Raw genomic sequence first — 19,883 nt, 5'->3', positions numbered from 1 at the left:
CCTGAGGGGCAGCAGTGGGAAGCAAGGATGCTTTCCTGAACTAATTTGAACCAGACATTAGCTGCCAGGCAGAGAATGTTCTGTCCTCTCTGCTTCCTGCCGTTGTTGCCCAACCTTGATTTCATGAAAAATATTTGTTCTTCTCCCCACCTTCTGATTTGGGGTAAGCCATCAGGAAGGAGAACATTGGGAAACTGGTGCCTTTCAACAAACTGTCCAGACCTTTGACTCAGGAGGTTGGGGTGGGGTTGACCCAAATGCTGCCTGACTATTTTCAGTTGCCAGAGTCCTTAAAGATTGAACTTGAGGACTAGGGCTGGCTCTTGGTAGAAGAGGGAAGGCATCCAAGTTTACCTTCACCTTCTTTTACTTAACCTTTCTTTGCCCCCCCCCCCCAAGATCCCACAGTCAGGTTTTTTTCAGCATTGAAGAAACTAAACTCATTTATACGAAGTGGTTTGGAAGTGTCCCTTTGGACTCCCAGAATCCCCAACTACTGTTAAGAGTTATCTTCATGCACTGGCCCTGGAGTCAGGAGTACCTGAGTTTAAATCCAGCCTCAGACACTTAATAATTACCTAGCTGTGTGGCCTTGGGCAAGCCACTTAACTCATTGCCTTGCAAAAATCTATAAATAATAATTAAAAAAAGAGTTTTCTTCATAAAGACTTTTCAGACTACTCCGGTCCAAGGTGATCTCTAATGTCACTTACCTCTAAACACCTCTTTATTAAGTTCTTTTGGCTTTACATCATCTTCATTTTTTCCAATATATCATTCTCCCTCCCTCTCCCAGAGTGCCATCCTTTAGAATGAAGAATTTTTTTTGAAGACTGAGACAGTGAGATTGGTTCAGCAAAACTAAACCACACATCAATCAATCTGACAGTATAACAGTGTTTCACATCCATAGCACTCCCCCCACACCCCACCCATTATCTGGATAAAATAGAGAACTTTGCATTCCTGTACCTCTTCTTTCGGGTCAAGTTTGGTTATTGTGATTGATTACACAGCATTGTGTTTCATTTGTATTGTTATTGATCTTACCATTTACATCATTGTGTATGTCATAGATCTGTTTGCTCCTTTTGGCGTATTCTAATATTTCTCTCATTTTTCAGATTCATTGTTTCTATTGGCACATTTCCATCTATGATATTTATATTTTAAACCATTTATTTCGGAATAAACACATAACTTTGTACTAAGGGTTGGGTGTGTATTGCCTTCCTGATGGAACTCTTAAGATTCATAAGCTTAGTCTGTCCTATTATTCCATGATTGTGATAGCTGCATAACTCTGCCTTGCTTATAGAATGACCAGTTGAACTCTAGGAAGTTCTACAAGTCTTACGAAATGTTATGACTTCCTTCTCTCTGAAATAGGGATTGTAACTTCTCTTCCCACCATTTCTCAGGACTGTTAGGAGGATCAAAGTGGATATTGTGCAAAAAGTTTGCAAACTTTAGAGTACTATATCAATACAATTTATCATCATCATCATCATTAGTATAATTTAGGGACTAGAGAACTGGACCTATGATTTCAGTGGTATCATCTTGGTGAAGAGTAGAGGCAGTTAGGTAGCACAGTGTACAGAGCACAGGTGTTGAAGTTGGGAAGATCTGAGTTCAGATCCAGCCTCAGACACTTACTAGCTGTGACCCTAAGCAAATGACTTAGTTTCCTGACTCCAGTTTTCTTAACTTAAATAAACATTTATTTAACCAATTTCTATTTCTTTCTTTTTATACAAATGCCAATCAGGATCTGCTACACTGAAAATATTCAGTAGGAAGCTAGTGGTGTGGGACTAGAGTTCAGGAAAGAAATTAGAGTTGGATAGGAATTTTGGAATCATCTGTGTAGGGTTGATCATTGAACCTTTGCAAGTTGAACAAGTCATCAAGAGAGAATGTGGAAAGAGAAAAAAGAGCCCAACATAGAGTATTGTGTGACACTCATACATAGGAGAAAGAACTGACTAATGAATTGGCAAATGAGACTAAAAAGCATCCTTCAGACAGACCAGTTGAAGGACAAAGAGTGAGTACTGACATAAAGACAGAATCTTAAGGAAAGAATGGTCAGTGGTATCAAGAAATCTTGTAGAATGAACCCCAAGAAAATGGCTTGTTGGTTTTAGCTGTTAAAAGATTTCTGGTACACAATAAAGGTTTGTTGAAGGAGGTTATGCAATGAAATCTTCTCAAGGAACACATCAGTGGAATGAGCTACCATGAGAGGTGATGGTGTCTTCCTCTTTGAAGATCTTCAAACAGAAGATAGAGGACTGACCACTTGTAGGGGGTGATGGAAAGGTGAATTTATCTTGGGGTATGGGTTGGACTAGATGGATGACTGCTCAGTGGCATCTCAACAGTGCAATTTTATGATTCTGTGATGCAGCATAGTGATTAGTATATAGGATTTAGAGTTGGAAGGAGTATCTGAGATCATTTGATCCAGGGCAACTTTTGATATGTCATGTATCTACCTTGGGCAGCAATCTGGAGAAACTCATCTATTCCTTCTCAGAATATTTTTAAGTCCATAAAATAAAATACATTAGATTCAAAGGAAACCAATTATATTGAAGCGTGACACTTGAAATTAAAAAAAAAATTCCAAAGATTAAAGAAATCCTGTTGAACCCTATCATTTTACAGAGGGGGAAACTGAGGCCCATAAAAGGGAAATGACCTCCCTAAAGTCAAAAAGTGGATAATTGGTAACTCCTCAGTTTAAATACAGTCTCCAGGCTCCAAATCCTGTGCTTTTCTCTACACCAGTAATGTCAAATTCAAATAGAAAAGGGGGGGGGGTTCAACAAACTGTACATAAGGATCCCTGTGGTCACATATTGACTTCAAAAACCATATATTAACATTATCTGTGTTCTATTGTACTTTTATTTTTTCATAGAAATATTTCCTAATTATATTTTAATATGTGTGAGTTCTCTAAAGGGCCTTATTGGTATTATGCTACATTGATCTCAGACTAGTGATATGTTAAGTGATTTGCCCAGGGTCACACAGTGAGTGTTTGAGGCTGGATTTGACCTCATGAAGGTGAGTCTTCTCAATCTCAAACTCAATACTCTATGTCCACTTAGCTGCTTAAGGACATGTTAAGGATTGCATAAAGTTCAGCTTCAAATGGGATGTAGATGGAGGAATCCAGTTTGAGTAAACAGTCTCTGCCTCAATTCTTCTCTTCAGATCCTTCCGGCCAGACTTCGTGCTTGTCCGGCAGCACTCCTTTGGCATGGCTGAGAATGAGGACTACCGAAATCTGATCATTGGCATGCACTACGCTGGCATCCCCAGTGTCAACTCCCTCGATTCTATCTACAATTTCTGCGACAAGCCCTGGGTGGTGAGTGAGCGGAGGGCTGGGTGGGACTTGCGGAGCCTCAAAGTTTTCTTTGCATTGATCCTTGTGGTTGGGTCTCTCCTGGGAAAGGGGTCCCAGGGAGAGTCAATGCCAAGGGACCTGTGTTCTCCAATCTTCATCCACCCATGACCAGCAGAGGACTCTAGAGGACTCTAGAACTTGGAGCCTGGGCTATGAGGAGGTGGGGGCAGAGATGAGCTTAGTGGAGTGATCACAAAATGCCTTAAGAAGTGTGTGTGTGTGTGTGTGTGTGTGTGTGTGTGTGTGTGTGTGTGAACACATGTGGATATTAATACATGTGTGTTCCATGAAGGCAACTCTGCCGTAGAGAATGTTCTGGATATTTCTATCTAAACAATACATCTATTCTTTAAAGATGACCTGAAGGACATGTAGCAGCTGCCATCAGTCACAGGAGGCCAGAGGGGTAGCAAGAATGCACGCCATATGCCATAACTCATGATGTGTGCTGAAACATGGCCCAGCTGTTGGATGAGAGCTTTATGAGACTAATAAGAGCTGAGAGGAGACAGCTCAAGCCAGGCTAGCTCCGTGTTAGATGATTCCCCAGCAGTCTCTGCTATTGTGTCTATATAGAGGATGTCAGTGAGATTCCTCTACACACACACACACACACACACACACACACACACACACACACACACACCCCACATCTGGTTTTTTCACTGCCTCATATGGGTCAGACCTGGTCAGCAGAGGAGAAAGACTATTCCCTGACTATGGGACAGGGTCCAGACTCATAAGAGAAAAAGCAAGGGGCACCCCATGGGTAACAAGATCAAATCTGAACTTCTCCTGTGGGTTTTCAAGACATTCACCAAGTTAGACCTGTGCTTTGCAGCCAACCTTATTGATCCCTAGAATGAAAGAAAAGCTACAAAGTCTGGAAGATGTGGGTTCACACCCCATGTCTGGTACATACTGACTTTGGATATCATTGGGATAGCCTACTTTCCAAGACTAGACACTGCAGGAAAGGAACTGACTAGCATTGGTACAGGGAGTTTCCTCGCTCTGAAGTTCCCTTTACCAATAAAATCAAAGATCTAGTCCCTGTCTCTATATACCAAGCACTGTAAGGAACTGAAAATGCAAAAAACCCCACCAAAATTCCACACAAATGAAATGCTTCTTGCCTCCAAGATTACATTCAGTAGGGAGAGATAACATGGATAGATGGATGGATGTGCTAGAGCCAGCCCCAACCACATTGTGAGAGCTGATTGTTCATTTTTCACTGTAAGCATTTATCCCCTCAGATATCAGCAAACATTACAAATCAGGGCTTAATTAGTTGTTTTTTGAAGTTATTTTCTCATCTTTAGAGAGTGGTGGGGAAATTTAATAATAGGATTAAATCTAAAAGTGGGTCGGCAATGTTTTTTCAGAGTTGGTTGTTAAACATTTACTAGCACCATCCCCCGAAGAGAAATACAAGGTAATAGAGGGAGAAAGGCACTTGAAGGTAGATGGATCAAGAAAGTCTCATGTAAGAGATGGTGTTATAATAGAAATGTAGGATTCTAAAAGTTTATTGAGCAGGAATAATCTGTTAGACCTTTGTTCTAACTGTTTGACAGCAGTTGGAAGAGAGATTGGAGAGCAATTAGGGGACTTGTGGGGCTGGATGCAAGCGCTATAGTAAGGAAGGATTGTTAAGATTTGGAAAATGACTGTGGATATGTGGGTTGAGGGAGAGAGAAGAGTTAAGGATGAATCCAAGGTTGTGAACCCGAGAGACTGGAAGGATGATGTTGTTGTGGACTGAAATAGAGAATTTCAAAAGAGGCCTGGGCTATAGAAAAAAGATAATGAGTCCTATTTTGTTCATATTGAGTTCTTTGTATTCTCCCACAATGCCTATGACAGGGATGGGCTCCCAGAAGACACTATGTAAATATTTATTGAATTGAATTTTAAAAACATAGGTGACTAAGAGACTCTTTCAGTCCAGACCTGGCCCAAGGCCATACCCTCAACCAGACAGACATCACTCAGTATTCGGGATGTTGCTTCCCAGTCCTTCCTGGGGAGATGGAGCTGGTTTTTCATACCTGAAGCTTTAGTTCTCTTCCCTGTTCTGGCTTGGTTTCCCCTTCCTGTTCTTGGTGTGTACCTGTTCAAATCCCAGCTTCTATGTATAAGAAGCACTGGTGTGTTTTAGAGACCTGAGGAGGTAAGAGGTGTAGCTGCGGCCCTTGGTAGTAAGACCTATTGAAGATGCCCCAACTGAATTACTTGAAATAGAGTTACTTGGCTTCTTTAGGGTCTATTGGGGGGTGGAGAATAGGGTCTAGCATTTGTATAATCTGAAAATTTAATTTAAAACCTACAAAAACCAAAGAAAATAGGAGGGATGATTGAGCATTTGGATGACAGGTTCAAGGATCCAAAAATCTTGCTAGGCTAGAACATTGGTTAACATTCAATAAGACAAAATTTAGTAAGAAAAATCATGGGATCACAGATTTGGAACTGGAAAGGATCTTAGAGGCCTTCTGTCATTCAGTCCCCTCATGTTACACTTTTTAGAAACTGAGGTCTAGAGAGGAGAGGTAAGGCAAAATTTGAAGCCAGAGCCTCTGACTCCAAATTTACCACTCTGCCCCAAAGTAAAGTCATAAAAATGAAAGAATGGAGAATGTTTAGTCTTGAAGTTTGGGGATTGGAGGCATACTCTCTCTCTCCAGTTATTTGAGTGTTTTTCATGTCTTGATTCTCTCATTAGAGGAAGCTCTGCAAAAACTGGGATTGTTCTACTTTTCTCTTCACCTCCTCAGCCCTTAGTTGCAATGTCTTACACCTAGGAAATGATTAGAATATGTTTCTTTCATTCTTTCATAGAAGAAGAATTAGCTTGATCCCGGGAGGCTCAAGTTGGAGCACTGAATGAAGGTTCTAAGCAGGAAAATTTATCTCAATGCAAGAATCTTATCAGAAAGAAAAAAATAACAAAAATACTTTTTTTTTTTTGCAAGGCAAATGGGGTTAAGTGGCTTGCCCAAGGCCACAGAGCTAGGTCATTATTAAGTGTCTGAGACCAGATTTGAACCCAGTTACTCCTGACTCCAGGGCTGGTGCTTTATCCACTGCACCACCTAGCCGCCCCTCAAAAATGCTTTTTAAAAAGCTTTTTGAATGTTTTTTAATTTTCCCAATTACATGCAAAAATAGTTTTCAGCGTTTATCTTTTTGCAAACTTTTGAGTTCCACATTTTTCTATCTCTTTCCCTATCCTCCACCCTCCCTGTGACAGCAAATAATCTGATATAGGTCATACATGTATAATCATATTTACCATATTTCCATATTAGTCATGTTGTGAAAAAAGAATCAGAACTAAAGGGGGGGAAAGCCTCGAGAAAAAAAAAACACAAAACAAATTTTCAAAAGTAAAACTTTGATCTGCAACCAAACTATAACTTTTCCTCTGAATGTGAATGGCATTTTCCATTCCAAGTCTTTCAGAATTGTCCTTGATCACTGAATTGCTGAGGAGAGCTAATTTTGTTATAGTTGCTCATCACGTAGTGTTGCTATTAATGTGTATAATGTTCTCCTGATTCTACTCACTTCTCTCTGCATCAGTTCATGCAAATCTTTCCAGGCTTTTCTGAAGTCCACCCACTCATAATTTCTTATAGAACAATAGTACTCCATCACTTTCATATACTTCAATTTAAAACATAATGTTTTAAGGTTTGCAAAGTGTTTCACAAATATTGTCTCATTTGATCTTCACTACAACACCTTCCCACTCCTTCCCACCACCTGGGCCAGTGGAGGACAACTCTAGTAAAGTCCTATATGTTTGGCTCTAAGTACCAGGCTGGCCATTTCTGGAACTATTTCCTTAATCTCAAAAGATTTAGGGAAGAGAACCCTTGAATCTCAGGGCCTAGCAGGCCCTGTTTTTTTTTTTTTTAGTGAAAGAGGGTGGGGGTCTCAATGGAAAGTCTGGTGAAGCTCTGCTGACAAATGGGGCTCAGGGTCTTTCCCATCCAATTCAGATGGAGATGTGGAAAGCTGGTCTTCCAGTTGGCCCAGTTCCCATGAATCCTGTTCCTGTAGGCTAAGCTCCTTGGCTCCTCAGCTCAGACTCTGAAGGAAACACCTGTCCCTAATGACATATTTCAGCAATTTCTTCCCATTCTTTTCTTGACTGCAAAATCATATTGTAATTATTACTGGTGAATCTCGCCAAATCCTGCTTCCAACCAGCCAGTCCTGATGGTTTGAATCTGCCTGGTTTCAGATCCTTGGGGAAACCATGGCTGCTAATTATCAGCCATCTGCAGACTGTCCTGCCCTTCTTCACACCCAAACCATCAACTTGAACCCCTCAACCTATCTGCATCCCAGAGAAAGTACAGGGTGAAATGAAAAGAGCAAGGAGTGGAGAGAGTCTAGGAAAAGACTTGGGTCTAAGGTACTTAATAGATGGATGAAGAAAACTAGGTGGTACAATGGATAATGTGCTCAGGTTGTACTAAAAAGATCTGAGTTCAAATTCAGCCTTAAATTCTTACTAGCTATGTGACAGGGGACAATTCATTTAACCTCTGTCAACCTCAGTTATCTCAACTCTAAAATGGGGATAATAAATATTGTATAAATGTAACATGTAAATATAATTATATTTATAAATATATTCAAGTATATATGAAATAGAAAAGTATATCATATAAACATTTATATTTATATTACAGAAATATAATATTTTCTAATTAATATATGACATTGTTACATATTATTTTAATAAAAGAAATCTTTCTCAATATCTTTATCTCTATATTAAATTCTTTTATCTCCTAGAAATAAATAAAGATTAAAACTACTGAAAATACATTGTGTTAACAGTGAAATCCATGATAAATGGATTTCAAAGACATAAATAACAATTTACAATATTTTAGTTTTGAGAAATCATCACAATAATGGAAGCTGATCTCTCCCTATTTCTGCAAATACAATCCCATCATTCATTTCACTCAAAATATCAAAGTCTATTCTTACTAATTCTTTTAACAATATAAAGGTCAAAACAGTTCCATAAAGATAGAGGACCTTTCTTTCTTTTTTCTCTGTCTTCTCTAACTTCTTTCCAATTATGTCTGAAGTCTCATTTTCTCTTAAACCTTCACTCTCAGTTTCTCTATAAACCCATTCTTCATAAATTCTGTTTCTTGTCATTTTCTTTATCCCTTCTTCTCTGTAATTTTTCTTATAGATCCTCACAGAACAATATTAAACTCATAGATATTCTCCTTGATTCCATATGGAGAAACACCTCATAAAATGACAATTAAAACTGTAACTTTGAGCTTCTCTTCTTTATTTATTTTTTTTAGCTGCTCCCAGTAACTTTAAAAGAAGTAATCCTCTAGGAAAGGATTTTTTAAATATGGGTTACACTTGTAATTCAGTGGCTAGATAACACTCTGGATAAAGCTGACTTCAGAACCAGAACTCTGGCCACTGCTCCACCCACTGTCCCACCTGAAATATAGTAGGAGCTTTCTTCCCTCCCTCCCTCAAGACAGAAGATGGACGGAAAGAAGAGAGTTTGAAAGGACCAATTAGAAGAAAGTAATTATCATAGTCATTACAAAAAGTTATGAGAAATAGGATGTGATTATGAGAATGGAGAGAAGGATAGTTTTAGTAGATATATTGGAAGGAAAACTGATAATACTTGCAACTGATTGGATGTAAGAAATGAAGAAAAGAAGAGTCTCTTAGTCCATGATGATTGATAAAGATTAGACAAATGGATGGATGGAGGGAGGGATGGAGGGATGGAGGGATGGATGTCCAATCCAATATAATCCAACAGCTATTTATTAATTATTTATTATATGTTCTAGGTGTTGGGAGCATACAAAGATGAAAAACATTTCCTATCTCAGGGAAGTCATTCTACTGGGAAGCTTCTTTCATATCAGATAGATTCTCTTGGTTCTCTTTTCAGGATATTGTTCCTGAATTTCTTGGTCTTGAACAGAACATAAACTGAGGAAGGGCAAGAACTATTTCTTTTTTTGTTTTAAATCTCTAACATGAAGTCCTCAGCACATAGTAAGTTCTTAATTATACTTGTTAAGTAATATATTTTGCAGGCAGTCAAATCTTCCAAATGTTCTGCTTCCTTTCTCCTCTGACTGAGCCCTCCAGAGGACAGGATCTTAATCCAGTATAAACTAATTTCAATTCCATTTGTCTATTATTAGGTGTAAAATTAGAGTGTGCTTAGAGAATATTTAGATTTGATCCCTTTATTTCACAGATGATGGAACAGCAGTGAGAAATACTGCTCACTAATCACCAGCACCCACTTGGGGCCAGAACCCCATTTTTCCTGACTCCAGCGCTTCCACCATAACACACTGGAGGGTGCAGGAATTTAGTCTTCTCATCCCATTGCAATGAAGTTTTGAAACTATGGAGGCTTTTTTCCCCTTTCCCACAATGGCATGGGAGAAAGAGGTTTGAATTTGAAATCAGTATTTCTAGGTAGAAATTCCAGTTCTGCCACTTATGCACTGTTTTGTTCAAATCACTGAACCATCTTGGACCTCAGAGTACAGACTGATCTGTAAATTGTGAATAATAGCATCTGTTGGGCCCTCCCAGCAGGATTGGTAAAGGGGGGTTAATATGTGAAGGACACTTTGGAACTCTCAGAGTGTTATAAAAATAAATAAAAAGCAGCATCATTACTATTGTTACCATGACAGGTGTTACTCTGTGGCTCTTTGGCACGAACAAGCAGAAAATCTGGGTCCAATACCCACCTAAATGCTGACAACTTGGGTGACTTTGGGCAGATGATATAACTTCCTTAAGCCTCAGTTTCCTTTTTCTGTAAAATGGGGTTTCTTTCTAGTTCTAAAGTACTTATCCTATATTCCTGACCCTGAAAATCTCTGAGGAAGTCAGAGGAAGAGTCAATGAATTTAGCCATAGCATCAGACTGATGATGATAGATAGATAGACAGATAGATAAATAGGTAGATTAGGTATGAAACATCTCCCTGTGCTTCAGTTTCCTCTTTTGTAATTTGAAAGGGTGGGACCACAGGACCTCTAAGCTCCCTTCTGACTTGCAATTTTCTCACTCAGGTCTCTAGTGCTAAGGGTATACAGTTCTGCATATGAAGTTAATTAGAGCAATCCAAAGACATCCCCTAATGCTCCTTCCCACCCGCCCTTCTCTCCTGGGAGTCCTGGCCCTTTCCAGGCTGCCCTCCGCCCCTTGCCTTGCTCCTAGAGCACTGTTACCCTATGGCCTCCTTTTCTCCCCCACCCCCATGTTTCCCAAGATTGAGCTCCCTGCACAGCCCCAGTCACAGAAAAGAAGGGGGTTTATTGTTTTTCTAATCTCTCCAGGGCTGCTGCTGTCCCCTTCCCCTTAACATGTCATCCTAGTTATGGCATCTTCTATGAACCCAGGGATCTCTCAGAGAGGCTGCACACCCCCTGCCAGAGGAAGGGAGCCTGGAAATCAAGCGATATGAGTCAATTCGGTCCTCGTCCACCTGTGCCAAGCCTTGGCCACATTGGGGTCCCAGAAGTAGGGATCCCAAGAGGCCCCTCACCCTGAGAGGTACCATGCCAAGGATTGGGTGAAAGTTCAAACTCCCATTCATAATCTCCTGGTATTGCCTTTGGCACTGGATTGGAACAGCAGGGAAGGCTGGATGGACACCAAGTTCTCCGGTTAGCCATGTTAAGCTCCTGCACTAATAGCATTTCATGTTTTTTTCTTCCTGTTGATGGGAGTGGACAATTTCAGGGAGTGCAGACTCTTCTTCTCACTGTTGACCTTGGCACGGATCTTCTCAGTTTCTTTTCTCTGTCCACATTGCCTGCTGCAAGGGGCAAAAGGAGGCCCAGGAGTCAGAGATCACTAGTGTCAGCACAGGGCTGACTTGGGAAGGCAACCTCCCATTTTTCCCATTATTTTATGATGGTCCCACTCTCTTCCAGATGTTCCCAACACCCTGGAATCTGAAATAGGGTCATGGAAGTTGAGCTGCTCTATTCTGAAGAGCAGAAGAAGAGTGTATCCCACTCCCCAGCCACCTCTTGCCCCCCTGCCCGTCCTGAGCCCATGCCTGACCCATTCCTTGCTGCCATCTTCCTTCTCTTCCCAAGCTGCCCTTTCCCTGCTGTTTCCCATTATGCATCATGCCACATTTTTAAGAGACAGCTAAGGGGTTGCCTGAAATTCCCACCATTGGAGTTATTCCCTGGAGCCCTTCTGGACACATGTAGTTTGGTTTAAGGGGTTCTATTGCCTAAGTAGCTGTGGGGAGGAGAAACTAGGTGGAACAGTAGATAGAGCACTGGCCTTGGAATCAGGAGGACAGGAGTTCGAATCCAGTCTCAGACACTTGACTCTTACTAACTGTATGACCTTGGACAAGTCACTTGACCCTGATTGCCGCATATCCAGGGCCATGTCCAGTCGTCCTGATTCACATCTGACCACTGGATTCAGATGGCTCTGGAGGAGAAACTGAGGTCAGAGACCCAGCACAGCCCTGTCTCACTCAAATTCAATTCATGTGCTTGTCATCGCATCACCTCCCTGATGTCATGGTCTTCTTTGAAAATGAAGGACGAACATATTTATAACTATAAAGTATAGATATAAGTGTTGGCAGATTTGGGTGCTGAGGTAACTATGGGAAACTGAAGGTACAAAGTGAATGCTGAGTTCCCATACTGAGAGGTCCTAGACAAAGAGAAATCTCAATGAAGTCCTGTCGGTAAGACAAGGGGGTGATGAGAAGAGGAGGGATGCTAAAAAGAGAGAGAAACAGGAGCACCAAATGCAAACTTTTGTTCCTTGAATGTGTGTTTCAACTGGTGTTTGTAAACTGTGAAATTATAGAAAACCATCTTGTTCCTTCAGCATAGTACAATAGGAAAAAATTCTGGATTTGTGGTCGTAAGACCTGAGGTCAAATTCTAGCCTTTCCACATAAAACCTGTATGACATTGGACAAATTCTTGCACTGCCCTTGCTCAGTTTCCTCACATGTAAATAGGGCTAGATGACCACTAAGATGTCTTCCCCTTCTAAATCTTCTAACCTCCTTCTTCCTCTTTCTAACTTTATCACCTCCCCTTCCCTCTCTCTTTTTTGTCTTTTTTCATCCTTCCCTCCTTCCTTCTCTTTCTTCTTTTCTCTCTTCTCTATCCATTTTTCCTCCCTCCTTTGTCTCTCTTTCCACTCTCTCCCTTATCCCTGCTTTCCTTTCTCCCTTTTCTCTACTTCCTTCTTCCCTTTCTCCTTTCCTTCCTCCTTCCCTCCCTTCCTCTATCCTTCTGTTTCTCACTTTTTCCTCTCTCCCTCTTTTCCTTTCTCCCTCTCTCCTTCCCTTCTTCCCTTCTTTTCTTTTTTCTTTTCTTCCTTCTTCCCTCCCTTCTTTTCTCCCTTCCTCCTTCTCTCCCTCCCTCCCCGCCTGCCCTCCCATGTTCTAATAATCATATTATTAGTCCCCCCTGGCAAAAATGAAACATAATTGTGAAATGGCAATGCTTGATGTACATAAAGTACATGATATACATAAAGTTTCATGGATACCTTAGATGAATCACTGGGATAGCTCCCCAAAGGACTTCATCCCATAAGTTGGTGACTATTGGTGCAGACAATGGGAAGCTCTGGTAGGTTTTTGAGCATGAAAGTAGTATAATGAGAGTTCTATTATGCAAAATGTATTCTGAGGTGTGTGCCTGATGGATTGGGGTGGGGGGAGACTAGGATGAAAGCCAACTAGGAAGTTGTTGAAAGTAGAGCTTGTGGGGCAGCTAGGTGGCTCAGTGGATAGAGCACCAGCCCTAGAGTCAGGAATACCTGAGTTCAAATCTGGCCTCAGACACTTAATAATTACCTAGCTGTGTGGCCTTGGACAAGCCACTTAACCCCACTGCCTTGCAAAAACCTAAAAAATAAAGTAGAGTTTGTAATGGTGGCAGGAGTGAAAAGGAGAGGACAGATAGGAGAAACATCATGAAAGACTTTCCAGGACTTGGTGGTTGCCCAGAATTGTCTATTCACTCTTCTCTCTTCACATCTACCCATTTTCAGAGCCCAACATAAGTTATGACCTTTCCATGAAGCTTTCTACCATTAACTGCCCTACTTAACTTTAACCTACACTAATGTCTTCCCCTCTGATTCCCTAGAGTTCTTAATATCTATTATTCTGGATTTTGAAATCAGAGGATCTTGCCTTGGAATCCCATCTCTGGTCTTTTATGACTTGAGGGATTTGGAGTAAATCATTTAATTTCTCTGGGCCCAGTCTCTAGATTAGAGAACCAAATCAGATGATATCTAATGTGCCTTCCTACCTCCATAATTGTGTATGGGCTATAGTCTTCATATACTTAGTTTAATGTGTGCGTTCTTCACTCCCCCCATGAATGTAAACTCATTAAGGGCAGGGACTCCCCTCACCTCATTTTGTCTATATATTTTCTATTATATTTATATTGTGCTTGGTACCTAGTAAGTGCTTAATAAATACACTTTGGATTAAGCCAAACACATCATTCAAACTTACCTTGTAGCTCTGATCTTGTCAAATTATTTTCCATGTCAAATTATGGACAAGCCCTCTTCAATAAACTTCAGTGGTTTTTTGTCACCTCCAGGATCAAATAGCACATGCTCTGTTTGGCTATTGAAGCCCTTACCAGCCTGGCCCCTTTCTATTTTTCCATTTTTCTTACTCTTCATGTTCTACTCATCATTTCTGAGCCAGTGACATTGGCCTTCTTCATGTCCCTTGACCACCACTTCTCTCATCTCTGGCCCTTTGCACTGGTTGTCCCCCCATGCTTAGGACACTCCATTTCCTCACCTCCACCTCCTGGCCTCCTTCAAGACTCAGCTCAAAGTTCACCTTCTGTAGAGGGCTATCCCCAACTCCCCCACTGCCTTTTGTCTGAGATGCCTTTCTATCTACCCTGTATGTATGTATATATAATATATATATATATATATATATATATATATATATATATACATACTATATGTCTTTAAAATTTATTTCTTGAGGCAGACACCATGTTTTTTGCTTTTCTTTGTGTTCCTGGTACTACTTGACAGAATGCTAGTACATACAGTATAATACATATAGTAAATACCTAATAAATACTTGTTGATTGAGTCAATGACTTCATTTTTTTCATGTATTAATTTTCCAATTAACTGGTAAGTTCTTTGAGGACAGAGACCCTGTCTTACTGGCAACTGGGTGGTGCAGAGGATAGAGCACTAGGCCTGAAGTCATGAAGACTCAACTCCCTGAGTTCAAATCTGGTCTCAGATATTAATGGTGTACATTTAACCCTTTCTATCTCAGTTTTCTCATCTGTAAAATGTGCTGGAGAAGGAATGATATACTGCTCCCTCTTGGTCAAGAAAATCCCAAAATGGGGTCATGAAGAGTCACCTTTGCGTCTCAAGGACCTAAAAGGAAGACTCTCTACATAGCAGACCCACAATAAGTATTTGTTGTTTGTTCAACTGATCTTTAGATCAGCTCAGACTAAGATGTTGAGCATTGAGTGGGGATAGAGGGAGGAGGTTGAAGTGAGATTATTTAGGAGTACCCTCCTTCCTAATGGTTTTATATATTTTGTTTTCTTTTGCAGTTTGCCCAACTGGTGGCCATCTACAAGAATCTAGGAGGAGAGAAATTTCCTCTCATTGAACAGACATTCTACCCCAACCACAAAGAGATGGTAAGTGGTGGGGAAGGTACTGGGTTGAGGGTGGAAGTGGAGGACAGTAAGTATAAAAGCACAAATGACTCCTTTGGAGATGAACTGTATTCATGTTGTGGGGAGAGGCATAAAACCAAATTACTTTAGCCTCTTACTTTTAGTTAATTGTCTCCCATCATTGATATATTGAGATGAAATGAGGCAGAAGAGTGAGAAAATATTACCTGAGAATATAAGCTTCTTGAAAAATCTAAGACTTTTGGTTGGAAAGGGGGAGATATGGAAGAGGACGTGAGAGAGCACTTATCTATTAAATGAATGGATGAAATTGAACCTAGGAATCTGACACCTGGACTGAAAATCAGAAGACAGGTTTTATTATAGGTTTTACATTAGAAAAAGCACATCATCATTCAGTTTCTCAATATGTCAAATGTTGATGGAAATATCTCACAAAGTGATTCTAAATCTCAAATAAAATGATAATATACATGTCTCTATTGCTTTAGGTATTATACCAGGCTTTATTCACAATATTATTATTATCTCCATCTGACAGATGAGGAAAATGAGGTTCTGTAAGGTTATATAACTTGCCCAATATTATACAGTAACTAACATTTAGGTGGCACCATAGATAGAATGTTGGACTTGGAGTCAGAAAGACTTGAAGTTAAATTCACTCACTGGCTGTGTATCCCTGGACAAGTCACTTACCAGTGTTCTAAACAACTCACTAAGACTCACTAACTCTCTAAGAGCTAGTGAGAACTTGCACTGGGAGAGGAATTTCCTCATTTAGGAGCATTTTATGCGAGTAAACTCACAGGTTCAGTACCTTCATCTCTCTCATATGCAAGGTGTCATGCTACAAAAAATAAAGCAAAACAGTTCCTCCTCACTCAATAAGTGTAAGATGACATTCTTCTACTGATGTCTATGTATCTGGTTCTTCTGCTTACCTCATAAATCTTCTAGACTAGCATGAGGCTACCTGAGAATACATGGAAGGGAAGGGTACAGGATGACTGATAGACATGTGGCCTTGTGACACAATGGGAAGAACTCCAACTGAATCTGGAATCAGAAGACCTGGGTTCAAATCTTTGCCTTACCACTTTACTCCCTGCTTGATCTTGGACAAATTACTCCCCCTTCCCTGGGTTTCAGATGCATTTTCTCATCTGTTGAATGAAATAGTTTGACTCAATGATCTTTAAAGTCTCTCACAAAGATATTATCTAGATTCAATCTAGGTTTTTTTCCACATAGCAATTGTGTGTCCAAATCTCTTCCTCCTTCCCTTCAGCTCTATTTTCCTTCTCCAATTGGCTTCTATTTTCAGAGTCAGAGAGTAGGTGTGTGGTTTTTCCTCTACTGGCTCTTAATAGTCATAAAGAGCCTTTAAGACAGTAGCAGGAAGAAAATATATTACCCAAGATGCAGAATTAAAAGGATCATAGCTCTGAAAAGGACCTTAAAATAATGTTTTAAAGTTGGAAAGGACCTTAGAGATCATCTGTTTCATCTCCACCTCCTCCCTTTTCAAGTTGAGGAAACTAGAGACCTAGAAAATAGGATTGACTCACCCAAGGTTACAAAGACAACTTGTAAAGTTGAACCCAGGTTTCCTGACGTGGTAGTATAATATTCCCTTTTCATAGGTTCCTTCTCTTTTCTTTCTCCTTAATTTCAAGGGCTAGAAAACCTCTTGAGAAGTCCTCTCTCTGGATGTGGATCTATGTGAGAGTTTTGATGTTCTTGAACAAGGGTTGACAACTTACAAAAAATAATATGGCAAGATTTTGGTTTCTTTTCTTCCTTTTTTTTTTTTGACCAAGTGTGTATGTGGAGGCAATTCTGAAGGGAAGCTTTGTGGCCAAGGTAAGAGAATAGTTCTTAGCTGATATCAGTTCTTGAATCTTGAAGACAGGTTAGGATGTGGGAGAGAAAAGAGGAAATTGATTGAACACCTAAGCATCATGCTGAGGAATACTTCGTTGTTGTTCTACTTTGCAAAAATGGCATCTGCAAAGGGATGCCATGACCTGCAAGAGAATTGGATATAAGTGAGGGGTCTGGTCGAAGTCACCAGCCTCACCCTCTCCTCTAGAACCATCTGGGTCCAGTGGCCAGATGTGGATCCGAATGACTGGAGATGGCCCTGGATGCAGTGAGAACTTGGTCTTTTTAAACTAGGGTCTTTGACAGCTCAGTTTGACTGAGGCAATGCCCATTCATTGGTTGTACTGGATCACTGAAGATGAATGCTAACTAAAATGTTAATAAATCCAGCTCATCATTGTGTCTCTGTTATCCTGATCACATGAGTATTTTTGAGAATGACTGGCTTCAGATCATGTTAGCAAAGGAGTTAAAGGTATCATAGTCATTCTGTCATTGTGTACCCTACCTCAGCTTCTTGGGTCATAGTATGGGATGGCAGAAACTGCTAAACTTATGTCAGGAAGACCTAGGTTTACTTGCTACTTCTGTGAGCAGGAACAAGTCACTTGTATCACCCTGGGCCTCAGTTTTGTCATACATAAAGCTGGGAAAATAATATCTTCAATACCAAGTCATGAAAAAAATCAACTCATTTATTTAACATCCAAAGCATTTAAGAGAAGCAGCGTGAAATGATGGGAAAAGACTTTGGAAACAAGATGGGTTCATGTTCTGCCTTTGTCTCTTATTACCCATATGACTTCAAACAAGTCACTCTTTCTGGATCTCAAATTCCTCATCTGTAAAAGGAAGAGATTATCTCTAGAGTCTCTTCCAGGTCTAAATCTTTGATCCTATAGATAACTCCAAGCTAGCTTTCCACTTGGCTGCAATTCTTTCTTCAAGTTTCATTTATAGTGAGAACGTTGATTGAGATCAGTAAGTTCCTTCAACCATGTCTCCACTCCTTACTCAATAGGAAAGATTCTTATATTTAGAGCCCAACAACCAAGTTCAAGTTTATAGGTGACCACAAATCTATTTAATTCCCTCTGCCTCAACTACAGATGACCAGAACTGAGAAACATTTGGTTTTTTTCATTGCTTCATGGGTTGCCACTGGCAAAAAAATGAACACTATATGGTCAGATTTCTGCACCTACTATGTCTTCCCTCATAAGAGCATCCATGTTGTCAGAGATAACTTCCAAAATGGTGGAGATCATAGATCCACTGGAGGAAACTTCCTCATAGGGTGGTCCATGCTGAAGAGTTACTGTATGCAAAGAGCTTTGCAAATTTGAGTGTGCTACATAATGACTAGAAATGATGCTCAGCCTGGCAGGGGAATGGGTTGATAAGTGGAGGGACTCCCTAGATTTCTGGGCTTTCTGATATTTCAATGTCCACGTGTCTAAGGGTCAGTTAAAACAAATCACTATTCTGAAGGACAATGTTAATTTTATTGAACAGTCTCAAGGGGCTGCATTTACTTCTAGTAAAGGCAGAATCTAGTTAATTTGAAATCTGGATCTTTTTAAAAAGGTCAGAATTTGGTCCTGACCCAATTCATATTTCAGTGATCTATGCCCAGGACCCTCATCTTCCCTCTCTGTAAACACTACCTAAGGCTTATTGAACACTCTGGAACTAAGCAACTCCCAACCAAGTGCTCCAGGGTCAAGTCTTTATTCTCCCTTCCAGTTCTTTGCTGTACCCCAAAAAGAGAATGTTCTGTGCCTGTGAGTTGGAGTATTCTCCCCCCAGGAAACATACACATGTCACCTACACCCTTCTCTTCTCAGTGGTAAACTGAACTTCTCAAATGGGAAAGAGAAATAAAAACACATATTTTAAAAACACAAGACTCCCTAAAACAAAACAAAGCAAAAACATCTGCCTTGTCTGTCTGCCAGGTCCTATGGAGAGGTAGGGAGTCAGATGAGGTGACAGTTGCCTGGGGACTCCTGAGAAGTTTTAGTTCCTACTTGGATAATTTCAAAAGAGAGTGAACATGGGGCTGCTAGGTGTTGCAATGGATAGAGCACCAGCCATGGAGACAAGAGATGTGAGTTTAGATACTTATCAGTTGTGTGATCCTGGGCAAGTCACTTAACCCTGATTACCTCTAAAAAAAGATAGTGATCACAAGGTCTTTTCCTTTTTGAAGGATCAGATTTGGAGCTGGAAGACAGATGAGGGATCTGAGGGATCTGAGCTTCAGAAAACTGAAGAGTTTGCTTAAGGTCACACAAGTAGTAAGTGGTAGGAGAGGTGAACAGACTTTTGGAGAGCTGCTGGAGAGTTCTATTCTCTGGGGGGGTGGAGGGAGGAGATAAGAGCCTGCCAGAGCCAGGTATGTGTGCATCTTTCAGTCTGATTGAGATGCATTCTGTTTCTATTCATCATTTCTTTTAAAAATGACTCCTATCTGGGTTGTCTCAAAAGTTTTTGAGTAGGTGTGATTTTGCATGACATCTTTTGGGACACCCTGTACATATAGCCACCACATTAGTGCTTGCCCTTGGGAAAATTATGAAAGCAACAAAGTCTGTCTTCAGGATAGCCAACCTCAACTTTCAGTGTCACTCACTGCTTATTTGCCTTCTCCCCTTCCACCCACTCATCTGGTCTCCAAGCTTCAAATTGATTCAGGATTCCCTCCTTCCTGTCAAAATCTGCTCTCTGGGGAGCAAAAGGGGGTAAAAGGCTCTGAGGAATATGTTCAGGGATAGAAGATCCCAGGAAGGAGAAGCAGTTTGAT

General features: G+C 40.5%; 1 protein-coding gene across 1 annotated transcript in view; it reads left to right on the top strand.

Moving 5' to 3' along the window:
• The window catches only part of SYN2 (synapsin II), a 257,971-nt gene that overhangs the window by 165,047 nt on the left and 73,041 nt on the right, over positions 1–19,883 (top strand). The window contains exons 4-5 of the mRNA XM_074198543.1: positions 3,229–3,385; positions 15,101–15,190. Of these exons, the coding sequence (XP_074054644.1) occupies positions 3,229–3,385; positions 15,101–15,190 (247 nt within the window). The remainder of the gene's footprint in view (positions 1–3,228; positions 3,386–15,100; positions 15,191–19,883) is intronic.

Source organism: Macrotis lagotis, chromosome 8 (assembly GCF_037893015.1).
Source record: "Macrotis lagotis isolate mMagLag1 chromosome 8, bilby.v1.9.chrom.fasta, whole genome shotgun sequence".
Lineage (NCBI taxonomy): Eukaryota > Metazoa > Chordata > Mammalia > Peramelemorphia > Peramelidae > Macrotis > Macrotis lagotis.
This window is presented reverse-complemented; position numbering and strand designations above follow the sequence as displayed.